General features: G+C 44.4%; 1 protein-coding gene and 1 pseudogene across 4 annotated transcripts in view; one reads left to right on the plus strand and one right to left on the minus strand.

Moving 5' to 3' along the window:
• The window catches only part of tapbp.1 (TAP binding protein (tapasin), tandem duplicate 1), a 33490-nt gene extending 18729 nt beyond the window's left edge, over window positions 1-14761 (minus strand). Inside the window, exons 1-8 of one of the 4 annotated variants that reach the window (XM_042076405.1) lie at window positions 14551-14760; window positions 14101-14289; window positions 13573-13821; window positions 13064-13423; window positions 12478-12792; window positions 11302-11403; window positions 11134-11162; window positions 10465-10981 (exon numbers count right to left, since the gene is read on the minus strand). In XM_042076405.1, coding sequence (XP_041932339.1) covers window positions 10970-10981; window positions 11134-11162; window positions 11302-11403; window positions 12478-12792; window positions 13064-13423; window positions 13573-13821; window positions 14101-14289; window positions 14551-14614 — 1320 coding nt within the window. In that variant the 5' untranslated portion in view covers window positions 14615-14760 and the 3' untranslated portion in view covers window positions 10465-10969. Of the gene's footprint in view, window positions 1-10464; window positions 10982-11133; window positions 11163-11301; window positions 11404-12477; window positions 12793-13063; window positions 13424-13572; window positions 13822-14100; window positions 14290-14550 lie in introns of those variants that run through there. The other 3 variants (XM_042076406.1, XM_042076407.1, XM_042076404.1) reach the window with 3 other exon arrangements.
• Window positions 14762-17693: 2932 nt separating this feature from the next.
• Window positions 17694-19940, plus strand: LOC121696172 (annotated as a pseudogene).
• The last annotated feature ends 1914 nt before the right edge of the window (window positions 19941-21854 follow it).

Raw genomic sequence — 21854 nt, forward strand, 5'->3', positions numbered from 1 at the left:
GTGTAAAAAGTGCAGTCAACAATTCTAATGCAGTGCATATGCATATCTATTCTTAATGCCTTAAAGGTTGTATCAGCGATTTCAGGCCCAAAAAAGCCCTAACATAAATGATCACATGCATAATCTTTCCTAACGATCCCCTAACTGTCTGCCCCATTAGCAGGCCGTCAAAAAAATGTGTCTGTAGGCACCCTATAGGCGCCGAGATCAGCACACAAAAAATATTGCTACCAAGTACCAACAAGGGTTGGCAACCCACTCGAGCAAAATAAAGTGTTTCAACCAATAACATCCGAGATGCGTGTTTGAGAGATTTAATAGACCTCTCCGGAATAAGTCCCGCCTCCGAAACAGCCGTGTCCACCCAACTTCCGGTGCGTCGAACGTCTATGGGAAATAACATGGCATTTCGAAATATGTCTGTCAAACATTTGTAGGTGGCGAAGAGGAATGTTTAGGAGACAGACTATCGTAAATCCTCAAATTACGTCTGGGGTCTTTTATTTAGGCCGCGCAAAGCACAGCACCTTTATTTGGTGCATGGCTTGTACTGTTTGATTATATTGCTAAATATCGGGACTGATGACCACTGAAATCTGTGGGGTATTTGATGGTTCACTATTAAGTTTCATCAGAGCCCGTCTACGGACTCCGTATTAAGTCCCATTGTACCGAATTTTGGTTGCAGATCCACCAAAGTTCCACTGGCGGCGATCGCCATGAGTGCAAAATGAATGGGAGACAGACATTCTCTGGTTTCATGTATGAAAGGGTGTCGGGATTTCCATCCGCTCAGACCCGGCGCTAGGGGGGGGGGACGGGGGCAAAAGGGGGCGGTGCCCCCTCAAATAAAATATGTTCCCCCTCCATTGTGAACACCATACTGTATTACGTTTCTATTTTGTTGTTATTTCACGTAGATATAGTCTTCTTTCGTTAGTTAGGCTACATGCAGCGGCATAAAACTCACACAGCCAACTCTCCTTGCCCCGGTCTCACACACACACACAATAGAGACTCTACTCCGTGGCCTAGGCTAGCCTCATAAGCGGGTGGTGCGGTCGCTCCGGTCCCACGGCTGCCACGACCGCAAAGGGGTCCCACCTTTGGCCAAATCTATCTTGCTGAATTGTTATAAACATGCTTATTTGTACTGATTGCTGGGAGGGGGAGGGGGGGATGCTACTAAAGATGCTGCTGGTCTAGTGCGCTGACAAAGGGAGCTCGTCATACCTATGCTGTAAATTAAATAGCCCGCAACAGGCACTCTCCCTATCACACACTGTTGCGTTTTAAAAGCGAAACTGATGCCACAACTGGTCTGGGTTTGCTGAAGTAACCTAGGCTACAGGCTGCATTTATTACAGAAAATCAAGCAACATAGCAAGTAGGCCTAGTCTACACTATTTAGAGACAGGAGCTTAAGTTTACTGCGACAACAGCTGTCACTAATTCACATCGTCGTAGGCTGCGCCGAGACTAAACGGTAAAAAAAAGTTATGATAGCCTACTGGAAGCTTCTACCCTTCTGGATGTGTAGAGTTGTAGGCCTAGGTGCACTTAGTTGTTAGCGATTGACCAGGTTGCTTTTTGAAATGAAATGCGTTTGTTAGGCTAGCCGATTAGCCTAGAAATCTAGACGCACCCTAGCGGCGGCAAATTAATTTGCTCAGCCTGTACGTCTAGTAGCAAACCATAGGAATTTCTATTGGCTAAAACCGTGGATGTTATCCAATCACAGCGCTCTATTTTGTTAGAGAGTCTTAAGGCGGGCTTAACAGGATAACGACAGTCCTGCGACGGTGAACAACAAGGAAGGTGGCTATGGCGAACGAGAGCGGTTGTTTGAATCGGCGTTGGCGTCAACTTTGGAGGAGTTGGACTTGTGCTTTTCTTTGAAAGTTGAGCAACACAATGCACTTAAGTCATTCCTTTCGAAGAAGGATGTATTTGCCGTTTTGCCGACCGGATACGGATATGGTCGTAGCACTGGCCTATTGCATGCCTAGGCAGTTTGAAAGACAATTCTCTGCCCGCCCCTTGGATTAAGCGAGGTGCATGGCTCGATTCCAGACCATACATTTCAATGATATAGGATGGCCCGCCAGGCTACTAGCCGATAGTAAAAATAGGGAAATTAAAGTGTGTGCCGTGCCTATACATCTATACATTACACAAACAATCTTAAATCGCGGAGATAACATTCGTTAAGCAAAGCTGTCAGTAGCATACCTGTCAACATTTAGCTTTCCAAAAACGGGAGATTTTTCAGTGTTTATACCGGTCAGTGTTTATACCGGATCTGTGTTTGCATATTTAATACGTTTCATACACGTGTGCATTTCGGTCGTTGCTTTTACCTTACCATTACGCATGCCTGCCTGCAGCCTACTTCCAAAACTCCAAAGCTGCTTGCTGTCAGATTCGGTTCCGAGGGAACAAGTTCAGTGTATCAACAACACTCAATAACAGTTTATGTGATGTGTTAATCAATTAAATTCCCAACAATTTCACAACAGCTAGTTCTGGAGTAGGCCATTCAACTAGCCCGCTTGCTTACGACGAGACTCGCTTCCTTAATTGGGTTTTAGCCTATGACAAAACGGTTGAAATTGAAACTAAGTGATCGTGTATGTGTAGGGTGTATTTCATACACAATCTGGCAACCTGAATGGATCAATGATTTTAAAATGAAGTTTGATGGTCATGCAAATTACGGGAGTTTTCCGGGAGAAATAACAAAACGGGAGGGTGCTGGGAGATGACCTTGAAATACGGGAGAAACCCGGGAAAAACGGGAGTGTTGACAGGTATGGTCAGCAGCAACATGCATAAGAGCCTTAATAATGTAAGAGTACAGCTGGGTCTCGCAGACACTCGTGGTCGCGGTTAACATTAGGCTAATTCAACTGACATGAAATGTTTGCTCCGAAAGGAGGGTAGGGCAGACACAGTTTTCTGTGAATATCTCGAAAACCGTAGGGTTTAGGAGGACCATTTTTTTTTGTATGTTGATCTCAAGGGGCCATGTCAACCCATTCCATAACCACTCATTTCATGTATAGCGCCACCTAGTTAAACACAAAAAAGTAAAAATGAGGTGTTGTAATTGAAGGTATCTGTGACCTAACATAGTCAAAACTGCTCGAAATTGGAAGTGTAGGATCATTATGACACCCTCTGTATGTACGCCAAGTTTTGTGGAATTCCGTTCATGGGGGGCCACACAATAAATTAATTTATGTTACTATACACCAACTGGCCTGTAGGTGGCCGGAGACAGTTTTCTGTGAATATCTCGAGAACCGTAGGGCCTAGGAGGTCCACCTTTTTTATGTATGTTGGTCTTAAGGGGGCATGTCAACCCATCCCATTACCACTTATTTCATGTATAGCGCCACCTAGTTAAAAATTAAAAAGCAAAAAATTAGGTTTCATTCATGGGGGGCCTTACAATAAAATAATTTATGTGTACATTTAGTGACGTACACCAACAAGGATTCCCGGGACACTGAAAGACCGGGGTACACAAAACTTGGTGGGCATGTACCCCCACATGGATAGCATGGAACCGTCATTTTTCGTTTTGATCTGTAGCCCCCCCCCGCTGGACTGGACCCCCCGAAAGGAGGGTAGGGCAGACACAGTTCTCTGTGAATATCTTGAGAACTGTAGGGCCTAGGATGACAATTGTTTTCCGTATGTTTGCCTCCAGGGGTCATGTTAACCCATTCCATGTGCACACATGTGCATAAACAGATACACACGCACACACATACATTTACAGTAATCATACGTATGACACATACTCACACAGTAGAAATATGTACGCATGCATGCACATGCACAAACACACATACGCAGGCAAACACACAAGCACGCACATACACACACACACACACATAAACATAAACTTGTACACGCACACATGCACACAATTCAAGAATTTTTCCCGTCATCTACTTCCTGAATTTTTGGTCATTGATACCCGGGACACCGAACCACCGGGGTACATGAAATTTGGTGGGTATGTAGCCCCACTAGACTTTTACGGAAAAATTTCATTTCGTCCCCGGGGACCACCACACCCCCCCGTGCTGGGCCCCCCGAACCGCAAAAAAAAAACAATAGTTTTTCCTAAATAACTACCTGAACCGTGGCACTGAGGATGAAGAATTTTTTATGGTATGTTGGTCTCAAGGGCCCACATCAACCTGGCTCATAATCACTCATTTGTGATTTGCACACCCACCCCCCCCCGGTAAAAAATGAAAATGCAATATTATTCTGCTTTAATCGCCCCTATCTTCAGTTAAGATGTTCAGAACTGCACCAAATTGTATGTGTATGATTGACCTGCCATTCTCTGGGGGTATGCCAAGTTTCGTAGAATTTCATCCATGGGGGGGGTCTAAAAAAATTAGGTTATGTGTACATTTAGTGACTGTACACTCATTGGCCTGTAAATGGCGGTGCACACATATACACATGCACACACACAGGCACCCACATACTATCGGTATTAGAACGGCCGATACATAATTACAAATTCAGTAGGATTAAAAGAAGGCCAAAATAAATATTCATCATCATCATCATGACTGCATTTTCAGTATTGGCGATAAGTAGTCGTTTGTCCACTAGATGGCGCATCGTTGCAGTGAGACGTAATTTTGTTGGAAGTTAAAAGTGGGTTGGAAAAACAATGGACACTTCCTACAAGGACTGTAATTTACCGCAGCGAACATCTAATAAGGATAGGACGATGTTCACATGAAGTGTAATTCCCATTTCTTCTTGAAAGCGAAATAAATCTGAGGATGTTTATCGGACATGCTTGGTTTTTACTGCAGGTACGTTAATCTTGTAATATCAATAAGGACCTAGGTAATGTTACTGTTAGCGTTGGTTGAGTGATGGAGGCCCATTTGATTGATTGCATTTGTAGAAAACTATAAATGCGGTTATACCAAGCAAATTGATAGCAGCACTGTTTGTATCTTTCTGTGCAATGGAAGATTTACCAACGTTACACCGGTCTGATGCAGTTTTGCCTATACATGCATGAGACTGAGACGCCTGTTTATTTTGTTTTAAGTGCGTGCAGGGTGTGAGAGGGGAATCGATGTGCTTTGATTCCAGCTTGGTAGTTGTAGTCTGTGAAATTAAAAAGCACGTGTGTGTGAAGTATCCAAACAATGACACCTTCATTTCATTATGGCTGCTTTAGCAACACACCTTAAGCTACTGTGTAGTGGGTCCCATTTAGAAGTGGCTACTTCATTCGCGCTTTCCTTGACTCATGGAGCTGCGTGAATGTTATTACAACTTTTCGCCACGATATGGCAGTTTAAGTCCGCTTGATACTGTAAGGCGTAAGCCATTGGTTTCCAAAGGAGATTTTATTTGTGTCGCCAGCATAGCCTATTGACAATTTATGTTGTAAATAGGCCTACCTTATAATCCTACCTGTAGCTTAGGGAAGCTAACAGCTTTCTATTAGGATCTAGTTTGTTAGTTACCGTTTTGTCATAACTCCCTGATGCATTTTTGCATTTAGAATAGCCAGAGCGTGTATATCTCAATCGGAAAATTAAACAATATCGGGTGCCTATGGACTAGGCTGGGTGAACCCAGCCTGATCTGCCCGCTATTTATTTTTTGATTTCTTAAAAGATTGAGCTTGGTCTGATGAAAGCCAGACTAGCCATGGACCTCAGTTACACAATGCAAGGGAACATGAATCAGCCTATATTTGCACGAACAATAACGGACAAAAGCTCTTCAACTTTGGCCCGTTAAAATGTGTATGAACAGTCTAGCGACGCATTTCATCAAGGCCCATTTGGACATGTCAGTTATTTGCACCACTGGTTAGATGTAAAACAGCATTTCGTTTCAGACTACTGTTACTTAATTTGGGCATTAACAATAACGTTTCAGACTACTGTTACTTCATTTGTGCATTGACAATAAAGTATTACATGAACTAAAGATGACTAAGCGCGGAGGCGTCCGGGCCAGGCTAGCGGCCAGCCCAACTCGCCCAGCCATACCATCCATTCTCCTGGCAAATGTACGATCACTGGACAACAAAATGGATCACATACGACTGCTGAGATCAACGAACCGGACAGTAAGTAACTGCTGTGTGCTCGTCTTCACTGAGACTTGGTTAAATGACAACATTCCGGACTCTGCTGTACAACTGGAGCAGCTAGCATGCTATCGAGCAGACAGGGCCATTGTAAAGGGAGGTAAATCACGAGGAGGAGGAATCTGTGTTTACATCCGTGACGAATGGTGCCGGGACACTGTAGTAGTATGCAAACACTGCTCACCACTGGCAGAGTTTATGATCATAAAGTGCCGTCCTTTTTACCTGCCAAGGGAAATTACTGCGATTCTGCTAGTCGCAGTATACATCCCGCCTACCAACAACAACAGCGATAAGAACGCGGCTCTCAGTGAACTGTACCAGGCTGTCAGTGAACAACAGACGGCACACCCAGACGGTTTCACCATCTTCACTGGAGATTTTAACCATGCTGATCTTAAAACTGTACTTCCAAAGCTACACCAGCATGTTGATTTTCCAACAAGAGGAGATAACATCCTGGACCTGGTCTACACTACACACAAAGGAGCATACAAAGCCACCCCCCTCCCCCACATTGGACTTTCAGACCATATAACTGTTATGCTAATGCCCGCATACAGACAAAGGGTAAAAGCGAACAAACCGGTTCGTAAGCAGGTAAAAGTGTGGCCTGAGGGAGCCTCCGATGCTCTTCAAGACTGCTTTGACACAACAGACTGGGAAATGTTTAAGCAGGCAGCCACTTACAACAACCGGACAGACATAGAGGAGTATACAGACACTGTAACCTCTTACATCACCAAGTGCATCGATGATGTGACCCACACAAAAGACATCATCACTCGGGCTAACTGGAAGCCATGGCTGACAGGGGATGTCCTCAGGCTGCTGAGGGCCAGAGACAAAGCCTACAGAGCTGGGGATGAAGCTGGCATGAGAACAGCGAGAGCCAACCTGTCCCGTGGCATCAAGGAAGCAAAAAAGGAATACACTCACAAGATAACCACCCACTTCAAAGACAGCAGGAACGCACAAAGCCTATGGCAGGGCATTCAGGCCCTCACGGACTACAAGCCCGCGCCACAGAGCTGTGAGAGCAACATCCCTCTGCTCAACAACCTGAACCGCTTCTTTGCTCGCTTTGAAGCACAAAACAGCACCTGCCCACAGAAGACCCATCCCCCTCTACATGAGCAGCCCCTGTGCCTCTCTGCCGACAGCGTGAAGAGGACACTTGCTGCTATCAACACCCGTAAGGCAGCAGGTCCAGACAACATCCCAGGTCGTGCGCTGAAGGACTGCGCAGGGGAGCTTAAGGATGTCTTCACAGACATCTTTAACACTTCCCTGAAGCAAGCCATCGTCCCATCATGTTTCAAAGCTGCCACCATCATACCTGTGCCGAAGAAAACTGCTCCATCCTGCTTCAATGACTACCGCCCTGTGGCACTGACACCCATCATCATGAAGTGCTTTGAGCGGCTTGTCATGTCACATATCAAATCCATTCTCCCCCCCACCCTGGACCCCTTCCAGTTTGCATACCGAGCCAAGCGGTCTACAGAGGATGCAATCTGCTCTGCCCTCCACCCAGCCCTCACCCACCTGGAAAAAAGAGACTCATATGTGAGATTGCTGTTTATAGACTTCAGTTCTGCATTCAACACCATAATACCACAACAACTCATCTGCAAACTTGACAAACTGGGACTCAGTACCTACCTCTGCAACTGGCTACTGGACTTCCTCTGTCAGAGGCCTCAAGTAGTACGTGTTGGCAACAATACCTCAAGCAGCATCACACTGAGCACAGGGGCCCCCCAAGGCTGCGTGCTCAGTCCGCTGCTCTTCACCCTGCTGACGCATGACTGCACTGCAACCTACAGCAACAATCACATAGTGAAATTTGCTGACGACACAACTCTGGTGGGTCTCATCACCAAGGGCGACGAGACTCAATACAGGTTGGAGGTCGACCATCTGACCACGTGGTGCAGGGACAACAACCTCCTGCTGAACGTCAGCAAGACCAAAGAGATTGTTGTTGACTTCCGGAGAGGTCACACCCAACACCTGCCACTGACCATCGACGGTGCTGTGGTGGAGAGAGCGAGCAGCACCAAATTCCTGGGGGTGCACATCAGCGAAGACCTCTCCTGGACCACCAACACTGCATCACTGGCGAAGAGAGCTCAGCGCCGCCTGTACTTCCTGCGGAAACTCAGGCGAGCAAGTGCTCCACCAGCCATCATGACCACATTCTACCGAGGCACCATTGAGAGCATCCTCTCCAGCTGTATCGCTGTGTGGGGCGGAAGCTGCACTGAATACAACAGGAAAGCCCTGCAGCGCATAGTGAACACAGCTGGAAGGATTATTGGTGCTTCACTCCCCTCCCTGAAGGACATTTACACCACCCACCTCACCCGCAAGGCGACCAAAATTGTGAGTGATGCAAGTCACCCCGCTCACAATCTGTTCGATCTACTGCCCTCTGGGAAGAGGTACAGAAGCCTGCGCTCCCGCACTACCAGACTCACCAACAGCTTCATACACCAAGCTGTAAGGATGCTGAACTCTCTCCCTCCTCTCCCCCCTCCACCCTCAGCTACATAACATCCTGGACATTGGACCCACAATGGCCGCGTGCACTACTCCACTTGCACACTTGCACACTTGTACACTTTACAACTTGTTGTTGTTGTCCTGAAAACACAACACTTCTGCTGCTCTTACATAACTTGCACCACTATGTCACTTTCTTTCTTACTTAGGTCAAACAGAACTACCCAAGCCTTTTATTGGCCTGACTTTGCACTAGTATTTTATTGACTGTCTATGCACAATTTAAACCAAATTTTGCTGCTCTTATTTTTTTCATTATTATATGTGCCCTCTTATTTACTTACTTTTTTGTTTACTTGAATGTTATGTTTGTCTGTGGACTTAAATTGGTAAAATATGTCTTGTCTTCACCGTGGGATAGAGAGAAACGTAATTTCGATCTCTTTGTATGTCTGGAACATGTGAAGAAATTGACAATAAAGCTGACTTTGACTTTGACTTTGACTAAAATCTTATGTAGAAGAAGAAACATTCACAAAAAATCCATCCATCCAAAAATGACCTTTGTTTTTGATAGCTGTTGAAAACGGCATGGAACTGACAGAGATGTTTTTGTTTATAAATACATAAAAAATAAATAAATAAATAACATTATGCTGATACCTTTTGCTTTTCCCAAATACAATGTAGCCTACAGGTGTAAGTGACCTTTCATCAATCCAGTTGCAATCGATGAACTGTGATGAACTGCCCTACTTGTGATTGTTTAGAGATTTTAAAGGTTTTATAACAATGCTACATCTTCTTTGGCTATTCTACAATCTATTCACCTTTTCAGCACCAGTAGGCTACTTTCTGTGCAGCCGCACACACACACTCAGGCATGCCAAACAAGCATACACAAAAGTTTCAAGAGTGGGGGATGGAGTAAAATATGGAGACAAATTGAAGTGTGATTTATTTTCGCAGAACGGATGTACAGGACTGAGCGGCGGTCATATTTTGTACTGCTATGCGGTACATCTAGTTTTTTTAATTATGCATGATTTACTTTTTTATAAAATTCGTAGGCTGAAGCCTGGCAACAACAATTGTGTATAAATGTAGGTTACTGCTTCAGCCTCTGGCAAGCTCAGAAGGGGGCGGCATGCAACTGGTAGCTTGAGAGCAACCTGTTGGAGACTCATGGTGTGCAACAGACATTTACATCGATAGTCTGGCGTTATAATTTATTTGCCTTGGGTGTACTTTGGAGTGGGTAAGACTGTTTTTAGTGGCAGGCTAGCACATACCGTTGACTTGCGCTAGCCTAGCACCTGCGAACTCTGCAATTAGAAGGACTGGATGAAACGTGTTGAAAATGGTCTCCACTGATAAATATCACACTTGCTTACTTGGAAATGAGGTCCTATGTCCAAAATCCTGAACCACTCCTTTAAGGGTAAGAACTGGCTTCACCCAGATTTGTGGGATTGTTCTTGACATTTGCTGTGGGAAACAGTTTCCCGGGATTGTGAATAAAGCTGCAGTCTCACACCAGTTGTCTTGGAGTAATTTTGACCACACACCCACCACAGAATCCGTGCCTGTCTACCGTCCTCTCTGTTGTGGAATCTCCCCCTAGCGTGTAAATTAAAAAAAAATGTAAAAAACCCCCAAAAAACCTACATGAGTTTGTGGCCTGCTTTGTAAGTTATTTCGAGAAAGAGCTCCATTGAAAAACACATTAGGCTTAGTGTAAGTTAAACTGAACCCATTAGGATCTGCTGTGTGGTAATAAAATAACAGGAATAACTGGATTGACAACTTAACTTTATTTCAATCAAGCAAACACAAACTATTTACAATCTGACCAATGCCTTTCTGTCTGCTAATCCCCATACACACACCACCATAGAAACATAAAAGCAATCAAAATATGTACAGTCCCCTTGTCAAAGTTATTTACTAGTTTACTTTAACAGTGTCACATCACTAGCAGTACAATACACTGTCTTGGACAACAATGAATTTGACACCATAACAGTGGAATTTCAAGGGAGGTTGTAAAGAGACTGCATTTCCAAATAGTCACAAACATTCTGTATATCTTCAGTTTTATTTCAAGTGCATTTGCCTGCATATTCAATGTTGTCTTACTCTTTCATACCTTCACAGATTGAAATCCTTTATAACTTTGTTTTTCATCTTGTCAGCAACCCAAACAATTGGTACCGTAAGGCTGAATAAAAAAATGTCGAGCAAGAAAGCATCAGTCAGATTAGCCATTTTATGTTGTTGCATAACTGCCAGCTTGTTTCAAGGTCACTTCTCCTTCTAAAATTGAGAGACAGAACAGAGTGATTAAACATGACAAGGCAACAATGTAAATAAATGCTGATATTATAAAATAACAAATAAACTGCCTTGAACTTCAAAATGACAACTTCAGACACAACTAAAGTTGATATAGAGAGCTTAGAGCTTGCCTTATCTTTGGTATCTCCATTGCTTGAACCTGCAGAAACAGAGTTTCATTTTAAAACAATTTAATTTTAAACGTCAGAATTATGTAAGCAGAATTAAATTCTCCTTTATATTTTGGACCTAGAACAACTGACTCAAGGCTGCCTTTGTTAGTGCAGCAATTGAAATACCTGTAGAGCTGAACGTCCAACTAAACAGCTTTATCAGACCATAAAGGCCCAAGGCTACAGCGACCATCGCCATGGAGTCCTCAATGGAAGGAGCACTGACACCTAACACAGAAAAAGAAGAGATCTGAGTGTTGCTTTGATGCATAAAAAATGTCTTGGTCTCAAAACTCTCTTAAAGGAATTATCCGGAGTAAAATGCACTTTAGATTGATTTACGGATGATTGGGAGTACATACGTTGAGTTGACATCCAAATCATGTCATTCGGATGTGTTTTGAGAAAGTTCGATGTTACCGTTTTTAGTCAAAGCTCGTTAGCGTGGAAGTGAGAAGGGCATATTATTTCGCCGCTACAAAACGCTATTTTTATACCTCTTAGAGAGAGAGTCCAGAATGAATTTCATCAAGCCAGTACCTTTCCGGAAATGTTGCCATCTTTGCTGCTGTAGGAGTCGATTGCCAAGTGTGCTCTGGAAATTCACAATTTCGTCGCCGTTTAAAAAAATTAAAAAAAAACATAGTCCAGTATTTCTTTTGAAATTGAAATGAAGTTGTATGGACTGGACTATTTTTTTTTTTTTTTTTTTTTTTTTTTAAACGGCGACGAAATTGTGAATTTCCAGAGCACACTTGGCAATCGACTCCTACAGCAGCAAAGATGGCAACATTTCCGGAAAGGTACTGGCTTGATGAAATTCATTCTGGACTCTCTATCCGACCACATAAAGACCTCGGGATACTTCGGTTTGGCTTTAGGGACCCTCTACTCACTACCATGTAAGTGCAATGTTGTTTGGAACTGTAGAAGAGGTATAAAAATAGCGTTTTGTAGCAGCGAAATAATATGCCCTTCTCACTTCCACGCTAACGAGCTTTGACTAAAAACGGTAACATCGAACTTTCTCAAAACACATCCGAATGACATGATTTAGATGTCAACTCAATGTATGTACTCCCAATCATCCGTAAATCGATCTAAAGTGCATTTTACTCCGGATAATTCCTTTAAAGATAAGCTCTTGGAATGGAGTGGAATGGAAATTTCTAAGTTTCTCCAAACTTTTGATTGGTAGTGTATATACAATATCCATTCACATGGATTGACTTAAAGATCTCATTCCAAGTTTTCACTCCAGCATCTTTCTTATACAAGTACAGATGTAGTAACATCACCCACCAATAACATTGAGGGTCACTTTGGCCTTCCTGGTGCCCCCTGAGTGTCTGGCCACACAGGTCACCTCCCCACCGCGGCCCAGTCCCAGCCTGGCTGAGTCCAGCTCCAGACGACTGCTCTGGCTGTATGTGCCGTCCGAGGCCTGCTTGTGGCCAGACATACTGCCCTGGCCCAGAGAGCGTGACTGCCCGTCAGCCCCAACAAACTCCCAGCCCAGCTCCAGGGAGAGGGGGACGAAGCCTGAGGCCTCGCACTGCACGGAAACCGGCACGATGAGAGGAAGTGGGGAGGGAAAGATGGAGAGGGAAGGGGGCTCTATGGGTTGGATAGAGGAAGTGATAATCAGAAAGAGAGAGACAGAATAATATTATTTAGTGTGTAAAATAAATGACTGGTGCTTTTAACATATTGCCATGATCATTACAATACTGATGGATCCATTCCAACAGAAAAACTAGCATGACAAACTAGCAATACAAACAGAATGATGAAGTAACATCAACATTAATGGGTACATTTCTACTTATATACCATATCATTATTTTGGTCTTGTTTTGGTCTGCAAAACTCAGGTTAGCATCCTCACCTACGACCTCCAGGTCAAGTGCTACCTGTGCCAGCAGGTTTGGCAGGTAAACAGTGCAGATGTAGGTGCCCGAGTGGCGCACTTGTGCCTCCTCCAGGATCAGTGATGCATTTCCCGTCTCGTGCAGGGCACTGAAGTCCAGCGCTGTGCCCGTCTCGGTGGTGTCAGCCAGCCAGTCGTTCTTGCCATCGTAGGCCAGGACCAGGCGGCCTTCGCCACGGAACTGGTAGCGCCACTCCACAGAGAAGCCCGAGCCAGTGAGCGGAGAGGAGGGGTCCACCCAGAAGCCGCAGTCCAGCATCACCTGCTCACCCAGACGAGAGCGAACAGCTGCAGTTCTACTGCTGATGCTGAGGATGACTGCGGAGGAATAGAAAAGAGACAGGAAGAGACACAGATAATGTTGTACGTGGTTCTATATACAGTGAAACTGTTAGTGACTTTGGTCAAGTAATTGGCTTTGATGGTGTCATAGGCAATACATTGCAGTGAAGCAGAGTATCTTTTACCTTGAGGTTCTTTGGATCCAGAGGGTGCACGCATGATGGAGGACATTACCAATTGCCCATCCAACCCTTGTGCAGCCACTGAGAACCAATCAGCTTGCAGGTGAATGGGGCTTTGGCCGGATTCAGTAAGCGAAGCAGCCCAGCGGACCATGGATGGCTGAGGCAAGAATGGGTTAATTTCACACTGTGGCTTTTGCACAGAGCCCTCTGGTGGGTGGAGGGGAACACGGCAGAAAGAAGCAGCAGGGTCTGAGGAAAAAATGGATACAATATGATTAATTTTTTCCATTTTACTTTTGTTTTTCAGTTGTGTTTGACTGAGCTGTTTGTCAGAGAGTCCAAGTCAAGATATCAACTTGTAGTGCCTAGTACTAATATCCACACCAGTCAGGTAAAGTGATCAGGAAAGAGATGACCATCAGGTTACCCCTCTCTTGTTTGCCACAGTGTTTCCAAGGTACACAAATACAAACACACACGCACGCACACACACACCCGCACACAGACACTTCTCAAAGACACACTCACCAGTGACATAGTAAACCCTCGATGGGTCTATGTCTGCAGGGGGGCTTGACTGCGTAATGCTGGCATCATCGGAGTTCGTTCTGATGTACATGAGAGACTTCTCCTGTGTTACTGGTGCAGAGAAGCCCCCTCTCCCCGGCTTCTCTTGGACAAACCAGCACTCCATCACGGGACAATTATCAGTCGACGCTATAACAAGAAAAGACACTTCAGGTCTAGTTTAAAACACTGGGAATGCATTATAAAATGCATTACGTATTTCACGAATAGTAGGCTTAGCTCAACAGGGTTAAGCCCATTCAAAGTAGGCTAGTCGGCTAGCCTACTTTACTCAGTGTGCATGATTTCAGTAGCTTAAAAGCTCGAAGTATTATAAATACATTTCACAGTTATTTCAGAGCATCGCAAAATTAAGGAAATTGTACAAAACATTCCGTCCTAACGACTTACCACGTATGAAGGCTGACGTCAATGTGATAAGTAAGATCTCATAAATCATCGCATTATCGGTCATGCTTCTTTCAGTAATGTTTTTTAAAAGTTTTTAAGAACAAAAAAATGCAATAGCACACGGCAGTGCAATCTAAAAAAAAAATATTAATGCGTATCGGACTCTACCGGATTTCCCCCGACTCGCGCTTTTAGTTTCATTTTAGGATATCAAACTGCCATGCGCGTACCAGAATTATGAAATACAGGGAAAAAACACTAGGGGGAGCTCTTGGTACGTGTATAACACAGACTGTAGTCTACGGGGTATAACAGCGTGGTTTTGTAGGTTTCATGATTTCTCGGAAAAGCGAAAAGTCATCACGACCCACGTGAATGATTATTTCCAAATCAAACGTCATTTGAAATACTTCCAATGACATTAAGCTATTGTAGTTTTCTTATTTAAGAACTCAGAGAAACTTTTGTGCCCATTCCTATTTGTTTGTCTTACATCCCTCCCTCATTTATAGGCTATGTAGGCTATGCCTAATATAGGTCAATCAATGATGCCCCTTGAGATTTACAGAACAGTAGCAGGGTAATATTCTGTAGCGTTTGTTCAAGATAATTGTTCAAGCCATCAAATGGTGCTCTACTGTTAAATTGTTCTTTTTAAAAACGTCAATAATGGTAGGGCTAAAAATGGGCATCTTAGACCATAATGAATGAAAGTGAAGGAAAGGAGAGATGCTGTTGTAGGCCTAAAACATGTAGAGACATGGCATTTAGCTGCTCGACTCTCCTGTGCAGAGGTGTCCCGAATGATCACCAACTATAGATAAGGATAAATGTAGTTTAAAGGATTAATGTAGTTTAAAAAGTGTTATGTGTGTTCTGGATGCGGATGGCTTGAGGAAAGAAACTCCTCAGTCTTTCTGTTTCAGCCATGTGGGAACAGAGACGTCTGCCTGACCTCAGTGGTTTAAACAGTCCATGGTTGCTCTGGTCCCAAAGAATGAAGAAAAGGATCAAAAGCCAATAATTATTCCTATTGTCCTTGGTATGAAATCACCCGCCATCACCTATATAAAGCAGTCAGTTTCATAATAAGGATTATGTATTAATAACATAATGATCACACAGCCGAATAAAATCTCTTATCTTAATCTCATAATTTACCATCAATATACGATTTCTTCATTTCAACTCACTGGTCAGTAATCAGTAATCTCCAAACAGCCTACAATCTGATTTATTTCTGTGAGACAGCAACCTTTTATTATTGTTGTACCTGCTGTGTAGTCTTTGTTTGTGTCTGCTTTATGTTGTACCTGTTGTGTAGTCTTGCTTGTGTGTTACAGTATGTTTGGTGGGGCCAAAGATGAATTTCCACAGTAGTGGACAATAAAGACCTCTAATCTAATCTAATCTTTTCTTGGGAATATTCACAAGCTTCTCAATGCACTGTGATTTCCAATGTCATGTGATTTCCATGTTTATTGTGCCTTTTACAGTTGCCAGACTGTGTGGAATGTAAACTGACTGGATTATGCCACCCCATTATCATCTGTTTACGTTCTTGGTGTGGCAATGGGCAATGAAAAGAGTTTACTCAAAAGGGAACAATTACTATTAGGAGATTCGGCTTTTTATTATTACATTTATGGGACTTGTATTCGGACAATATTAATAAGTTTGTGTTCCAAAAAATGAATTGTTGTATCCAGAGCCATATAAAGGTGTATATGGCTGTGGTTGTATCCATCCAACAGCAAAGCCCAGAGATGGAATTGTGAAACTAAAACTAGTAAGGCAACAGCACAGGGACTTTCCAGGTGGGGAATCATTGAAATACTTTGGTCTGGCTTTTATGGTACAGTGCACAGAGTTACCTTGTAGGACATCTTAGGCTACATGTATGCCTAACTCTTGAAACATATACACTTGTTCTGAGCAGAATTACTCTGTTGGAACAGGTTCTTTAAACTTCAAACATGGAACTTTTATGTTGCCTGATTGTTTCCTTTACCATTTAATTCCTTGGCACACTTTTCCCTTTTTCCACCCTGTTATATCCCGGTCTAGGGCTTGTGGGATATAACAACGTTTTTGAGATGAGAGACGTGCAGAAAATGATCTTTCAGGAAGTGCTGTTTCATAATTTGACGGGAATTGCTCTGGCACTCCTGGGCATTTCTCAAATAGCATCATAATCCAAGTCCCCTTTTTTACATTAAATCTACACATATTTCGTTTTAGAGATAAGTATGTTGTGTTTGATATCAAATTAAAACTTCTTGTATTTAGAAGATTTGTTGAACTCTTGGTGCAGAACTCTAACATCAACCCTTCATAGTCCTACTGCACATATGCTCATTCAGAAAGCACATTCAAGATTGCCCTAGCATCAGAAGATGTATCATTACAACTGTCAGTCTGAAGAAATCAGTGACTACAAGGAGCAGGCTGGTTGACAACCAAGAAGAGGTTGGTGACTTCTGGAGAGACAGATGGCAGCTTGGGAAGATGGCAACCGGGGCGGTATGGGCTAGCACCCCTAGCCGCAGCCAGGGGCGTCGCCAGCAGTTGAAAATAGTGGGGCTTAGTCCATAGAGTCTTAACGTTTCATAATTCCCATTTTGCCTGCCCTTCCTGCTCACTTTTCATATATGAATCCACACCATAGGCATATGCTACTGTGCCTGATACCATATCCTTTCCCCAATGACCTTGTTGTCTTCTGGTCAGGATCAGGTCAGGTCAGTATTCTATAGCCTCATTTGTGCCACCTTGATTGCATATTATGGACACTAATATTTTGACAATTAAAGGATGTAATGACATGTTGCTAATTTGACATTTCTGTTCGCTATATAAAAAAACAAACTATATAGCCTATAGCCACCTAGCAAAGTGCCGTTTTAAATAGCAAGATGCATCATATGGTTCATGTTATGCTAGCTGAAGGAAAAGGAATCATTGAAGACTCACTAATTCGATTCTACAAAGGCAAAGTGCCTAGATAGGCCAGCACTGTTTGGCCAGCTCCAAACTGTAGGCGAGTGAGTGCAGGGCAGGCTGATAACAAACCTGAACCCTAAATCACAACAGCATAACTCCACCACCTCCTTGTCCTTGTTGCCTTTATGATTTCCTGGCAGATGTTTGATGAGGATGTGGATAAGGTGCTGGAAGCAACGGCCAAAGGTGATGCGGAGAGGAGGCTGAAAACTATGATGGCCATCATAGTGAGCATGGCGGTGGAGAGGGTTGGTGTGGAGAAGGGGAGAATAGTAAAGAAGCCACACACCAAAAACCAGAGGGCAGTCAAAATCCATAACATTCGAATAGAGCTGAAAACCCTAAAGAAGCAGTACAAGGCAGCTGGTGAAGAGGAGCGCGGGCCACAGGCAGAGCTGCGCTGCATCTTAAGGAAGAAGGAGCCGAGCAACACAGGAGGCGGCGAAGGGAGAGGGCTAGGAGGAGAGCAGCCTTCATTAGGAACCCATTCGAGTTCACCAAGCAGCTCCTTGAGCAGAAGAAAGGTGGACGGCTAGTCTCTTCCAAGGGGGAAATCGACCAACACCTTTCAGATACCTTTAGCGACCCCTGCTACCAGGACCAAGCGGAACATCCTACAAGGTGTACAAATACTGCCCCAAGCTGCTACAGTGGCTGTGGAGGATCTTAAAGGTCATCTGGAGGAAAGGAAAAACTTTAAAACAGCGGCAGTTTGCAGAGGAAGTATGGATCCCAAAAGAGGAAGACTCCAAGACCATCAGCCAATTCAGAATCATCTCGCTTCTAAGTGTTCAGAAAGGTGGCATACCAGGTGTCCCAGGCTGCCTAGAGCACACAGGCGTGGTTACACAGCTCCTCAGAGAAGCAAAGGAGAACAGGGGTGATCTGGTGGTGCTGTGGTTAGACCTGGCCAATGCCTATGGCTCTATGCCCCACAAACTGGTACAGGAGGCTATGGAGAGGCACCATGTTCCTGCCATAGAGAGAGGATTAATATCCAGGATTACTACAGGGATTTTAAGCTAAGAGTCTCATCAGCCAGATGGATCCTGAAGGGGCTGGGGAGGCTGATTGAATGGGCCAGGATGTCATTCAAGCCAGCGAAATCCAGATCTTTAGTGCTGAAGAAGGGTAGGATGGTAGAGAAGTTTCGTTTTGCCAACTCAGGAACTCAAATCCCGACCCTATCTGAAAAAACAGTTAAAAGCCTGGGAAAGATTTTCGACAGCAGCCTCAGGGATACAACATCCATCAGAAACACTTGTGAGGAGTTGGAGAGGTGGCTGAAGAATGTCGAAAAAACTGGGCTAACTGAAAAATTGAAGGCATGGGTATACCAACATAGGATTCTACCAACTGTGGCCTCTGCTCCTGTACGATTTTCCGATTACCACCATCTCAGAACTGGAAAAGAGAGTCAGCCACTACCTAAGGAGATGGCTGGGACTCCCGAGGAGCTTAAGCAGCATCGCCCTTTACAGAAACACCTGCAAGCTGCAGCTCCCTCTAAAATCCATTGAAGAGGAGTTCAAGGTCTTTTGCGCAAGAGAGGTGCTGCAGTTCCGTGAGTCTAGGGACCCTAAAGTCTCCGGGGCAGGGGTAGAGGTCAAGACTGGCAGGAAATGGAGGGCAGAGGCAGCAGTAGACCAGGCAGAGTCACGGCTGCGCCATGGTGTTCTGGTGGGAGCAGTGGCCAGAGGAAGGGCTGGGCTAGGAACCTTTCAAGGGCCCCGGTTCGACAAGGCTCGGGGGAAGGAGTGGAGGCAGCTAGTTCAAGGTGAGGTGAGGGCGGCGGTTGAGGAGGAAAGGTCCAGCAAAGCAGTGGGAACGGCACATCAGGGTGCCTGGACTAGATGGGAACAAGCTGTGGAGAGGAAGATCACTTGGGGGCTGACCTTTTGCAGGCAGAACCACACCGCATCAAGTTCCTGGTTCAGGCAGTCTACACCGTCCTCCCCAGCCCGTCCAACCTGCACACCTGGGGTCTGGTCATTACACGAGGAAGTGCCCTGTGCCAGAGAAAGGGAACTCTTGAGCACATCTTGAGCTGCTACCCAAGAGCTTTGGGGGAAGGCCGGTATCGCTGGCGGCATGACCAGGTGCTTAAAACATTTTTTTTTCCAGGTTTCCAGGTTACCATTAGCAGCTCACTGTGCCATGGGAAGACCGAATGGAGGAAGCTTTTGAGCAGAAGAGGGCGAAATATGAAGGCCTCGTTAGCGACTGCCACAACCAAGGCTAGAAGGCAAAGTGCTTACCTGTGGAGGTGGGGTGCAGAGGCTTTGCAGGGCAGTCCCTCTATAGGGCCTACACTGCACTCGGCATCAAGGGTGAGAGAAGAAGAAGGGCTATCTGCAACAGCACAGAGGCTGCAGAGAAGGCTTTGAGGTGGCTCTGGATCAAAAAAGCGGATCCATGGACAAATGCTGCTAGGGCACAAGCTGAGGCTTGATCAACCTCAGCTGGGTCACCTGAAGGAGGGTGTCTGATGTTTCGAAAGACCCAAAACACCCAATGAGATCAGGAACATCACTGATGATGTTCCCTAGCTTAACATCAGAAGATGTATCATTACAATGGAAGCTCATGTTAGCACAGCTAAATTCCAATTATCACTCAATTTTCCAGTTTTCCCAGACTGCAACATTGTTCATACTACCTGGTAGATATGTCAAAGGGCCACGATTGTGTACGTTTTCATACATTTTGGGGCCTAATTTAAATGCTGGGCAAAGTGCATAGTCAGTCAATAACTAACGCACTCGTGGCATCATGTGGCGTAATGTAGCTTTTAGCTGACCCACCGCTGTTTGCGCTTAGGATATGGTATGACATTTGCAAATAGGTTTTTGCTAGATATTAAGCGAGCTTAGATAGACTTCAGACAGCATTTAATTAGGTCCTTTGTCTTTTATGGACTATTGTGTTCATTGTGTAAAGCGGTTATTGTTGGGAAAACAATAACATTCCTTAACAGTTTTTATTTATGTCAGTCGAACCATGGACACATCTTGATGAGATGAGCTGCCTGACCAAGTAGCTGATGTTTTCCTTCAGCTATGGGTTATGTGGAATCAGATGTCCTCACATAGTGGTGAATTCTGAACATGCTGAGCTGCATGTAGTTCCAAACCATGACTTTTTTGGTTCTTAACTGGTCTGGCCTTGGGACCCACAATTTCCCATGTTCATTAAGTCGTGACCCATATTTTTTAGCATTCAAGCCAACTGATACGGTGAGCTACATGGTGAGACACGCAAAGTGCCTGTATTTGTTTGGAACATGCTGATGGTAGGCCTAGCAGTGGCGTAAATGTACTCCTGGCGTCGTCTTTCAAAGTAGGCTACTCGACAGGTTTGTGTTTGACAGTAGGCCTAGGGTACTTTGTTTCCATGTGCCGTTTTAGTTTTGATGGTTTCATGCTCTCGTGTATCAGCAATTCACTGCACACCACACACTAGGGTTTCTGTCCCATTTTGTCCTCAACATAAGTGAAAAGCCTACTTCAAATATTCAGGGTCGCACTTGCGTTTTGCCATAGCCTATTTACCTCTAAAATGATGTCTAACATGACCTGTCACATAAACATTGTCTATGTCCATGGCAATGACTGATATACGAATAAAGTCTGTCAAAATAAAGGTTTGATATTAGATCTGATAGGGTAGCATTTAAATGGGCAACTTTTTTTTAACCACAAGCTCCGCGACCCACCCAGTTCTGCAACCCACTATTGGGTCCTGACCCACCAGTTAAGAAGCACCAGTTGTCACAAACACCTTGGCTCAAAGGGAATGGACTTAGGGAGAGTAACACCGTCGGATAACGTTTAAATAATAATCATACATTTATTTACAAATATGTACATAAGTCAGTAAGTGAGGAGCAGCAAAAGATAACATAAAATGTCATGCACATCAGCAATGTGTAGGCTATGTGTAGTGCATAAAGAAAAGGCAATCTGAACAGCCGCAGCCAGCTCTCAGCAGCGTCAAGCCAGAACAGGACAGAGAGACCGAATGAAGCCACAGGACACAGGCTTTATTCCGGAGTCCATTGACACAGAGCCACACCCCTCATTAACAAGAGACCACTGGAACACTCTAGCTCCTCCTGCAGGTCGAAAGACAGACATGACAAACAGGAACTATATGCCTAGTGCTCAGAGGCACCATAAGGCAAAGGGAGGAAAAGGCGTTAACACCTCACGGCACGGCAAAGCCGGGGCGTCACACAGTTAAGAAGATGTAATGCACTTGTACTCATAATACACATTTCATGTGAGAGTGGGTTGTAAAAC

The sequence above is a fragment of the Alosa sapidissima genome, chromosome 21, assembly GCF_018492685.1.
Source record: "Alosa sapidissima isolate fAloSap1 chromosome 21, fAloSap1.pri, whole genome shotgun sequence".
Classification (NCBI taxonomy): domain Eukaryota; kingdom Metazoa; phylum Chordata; class Actinopteri; order Clupeiformes; family Clupeidae; genus Alosa; species Alosa sapidissima.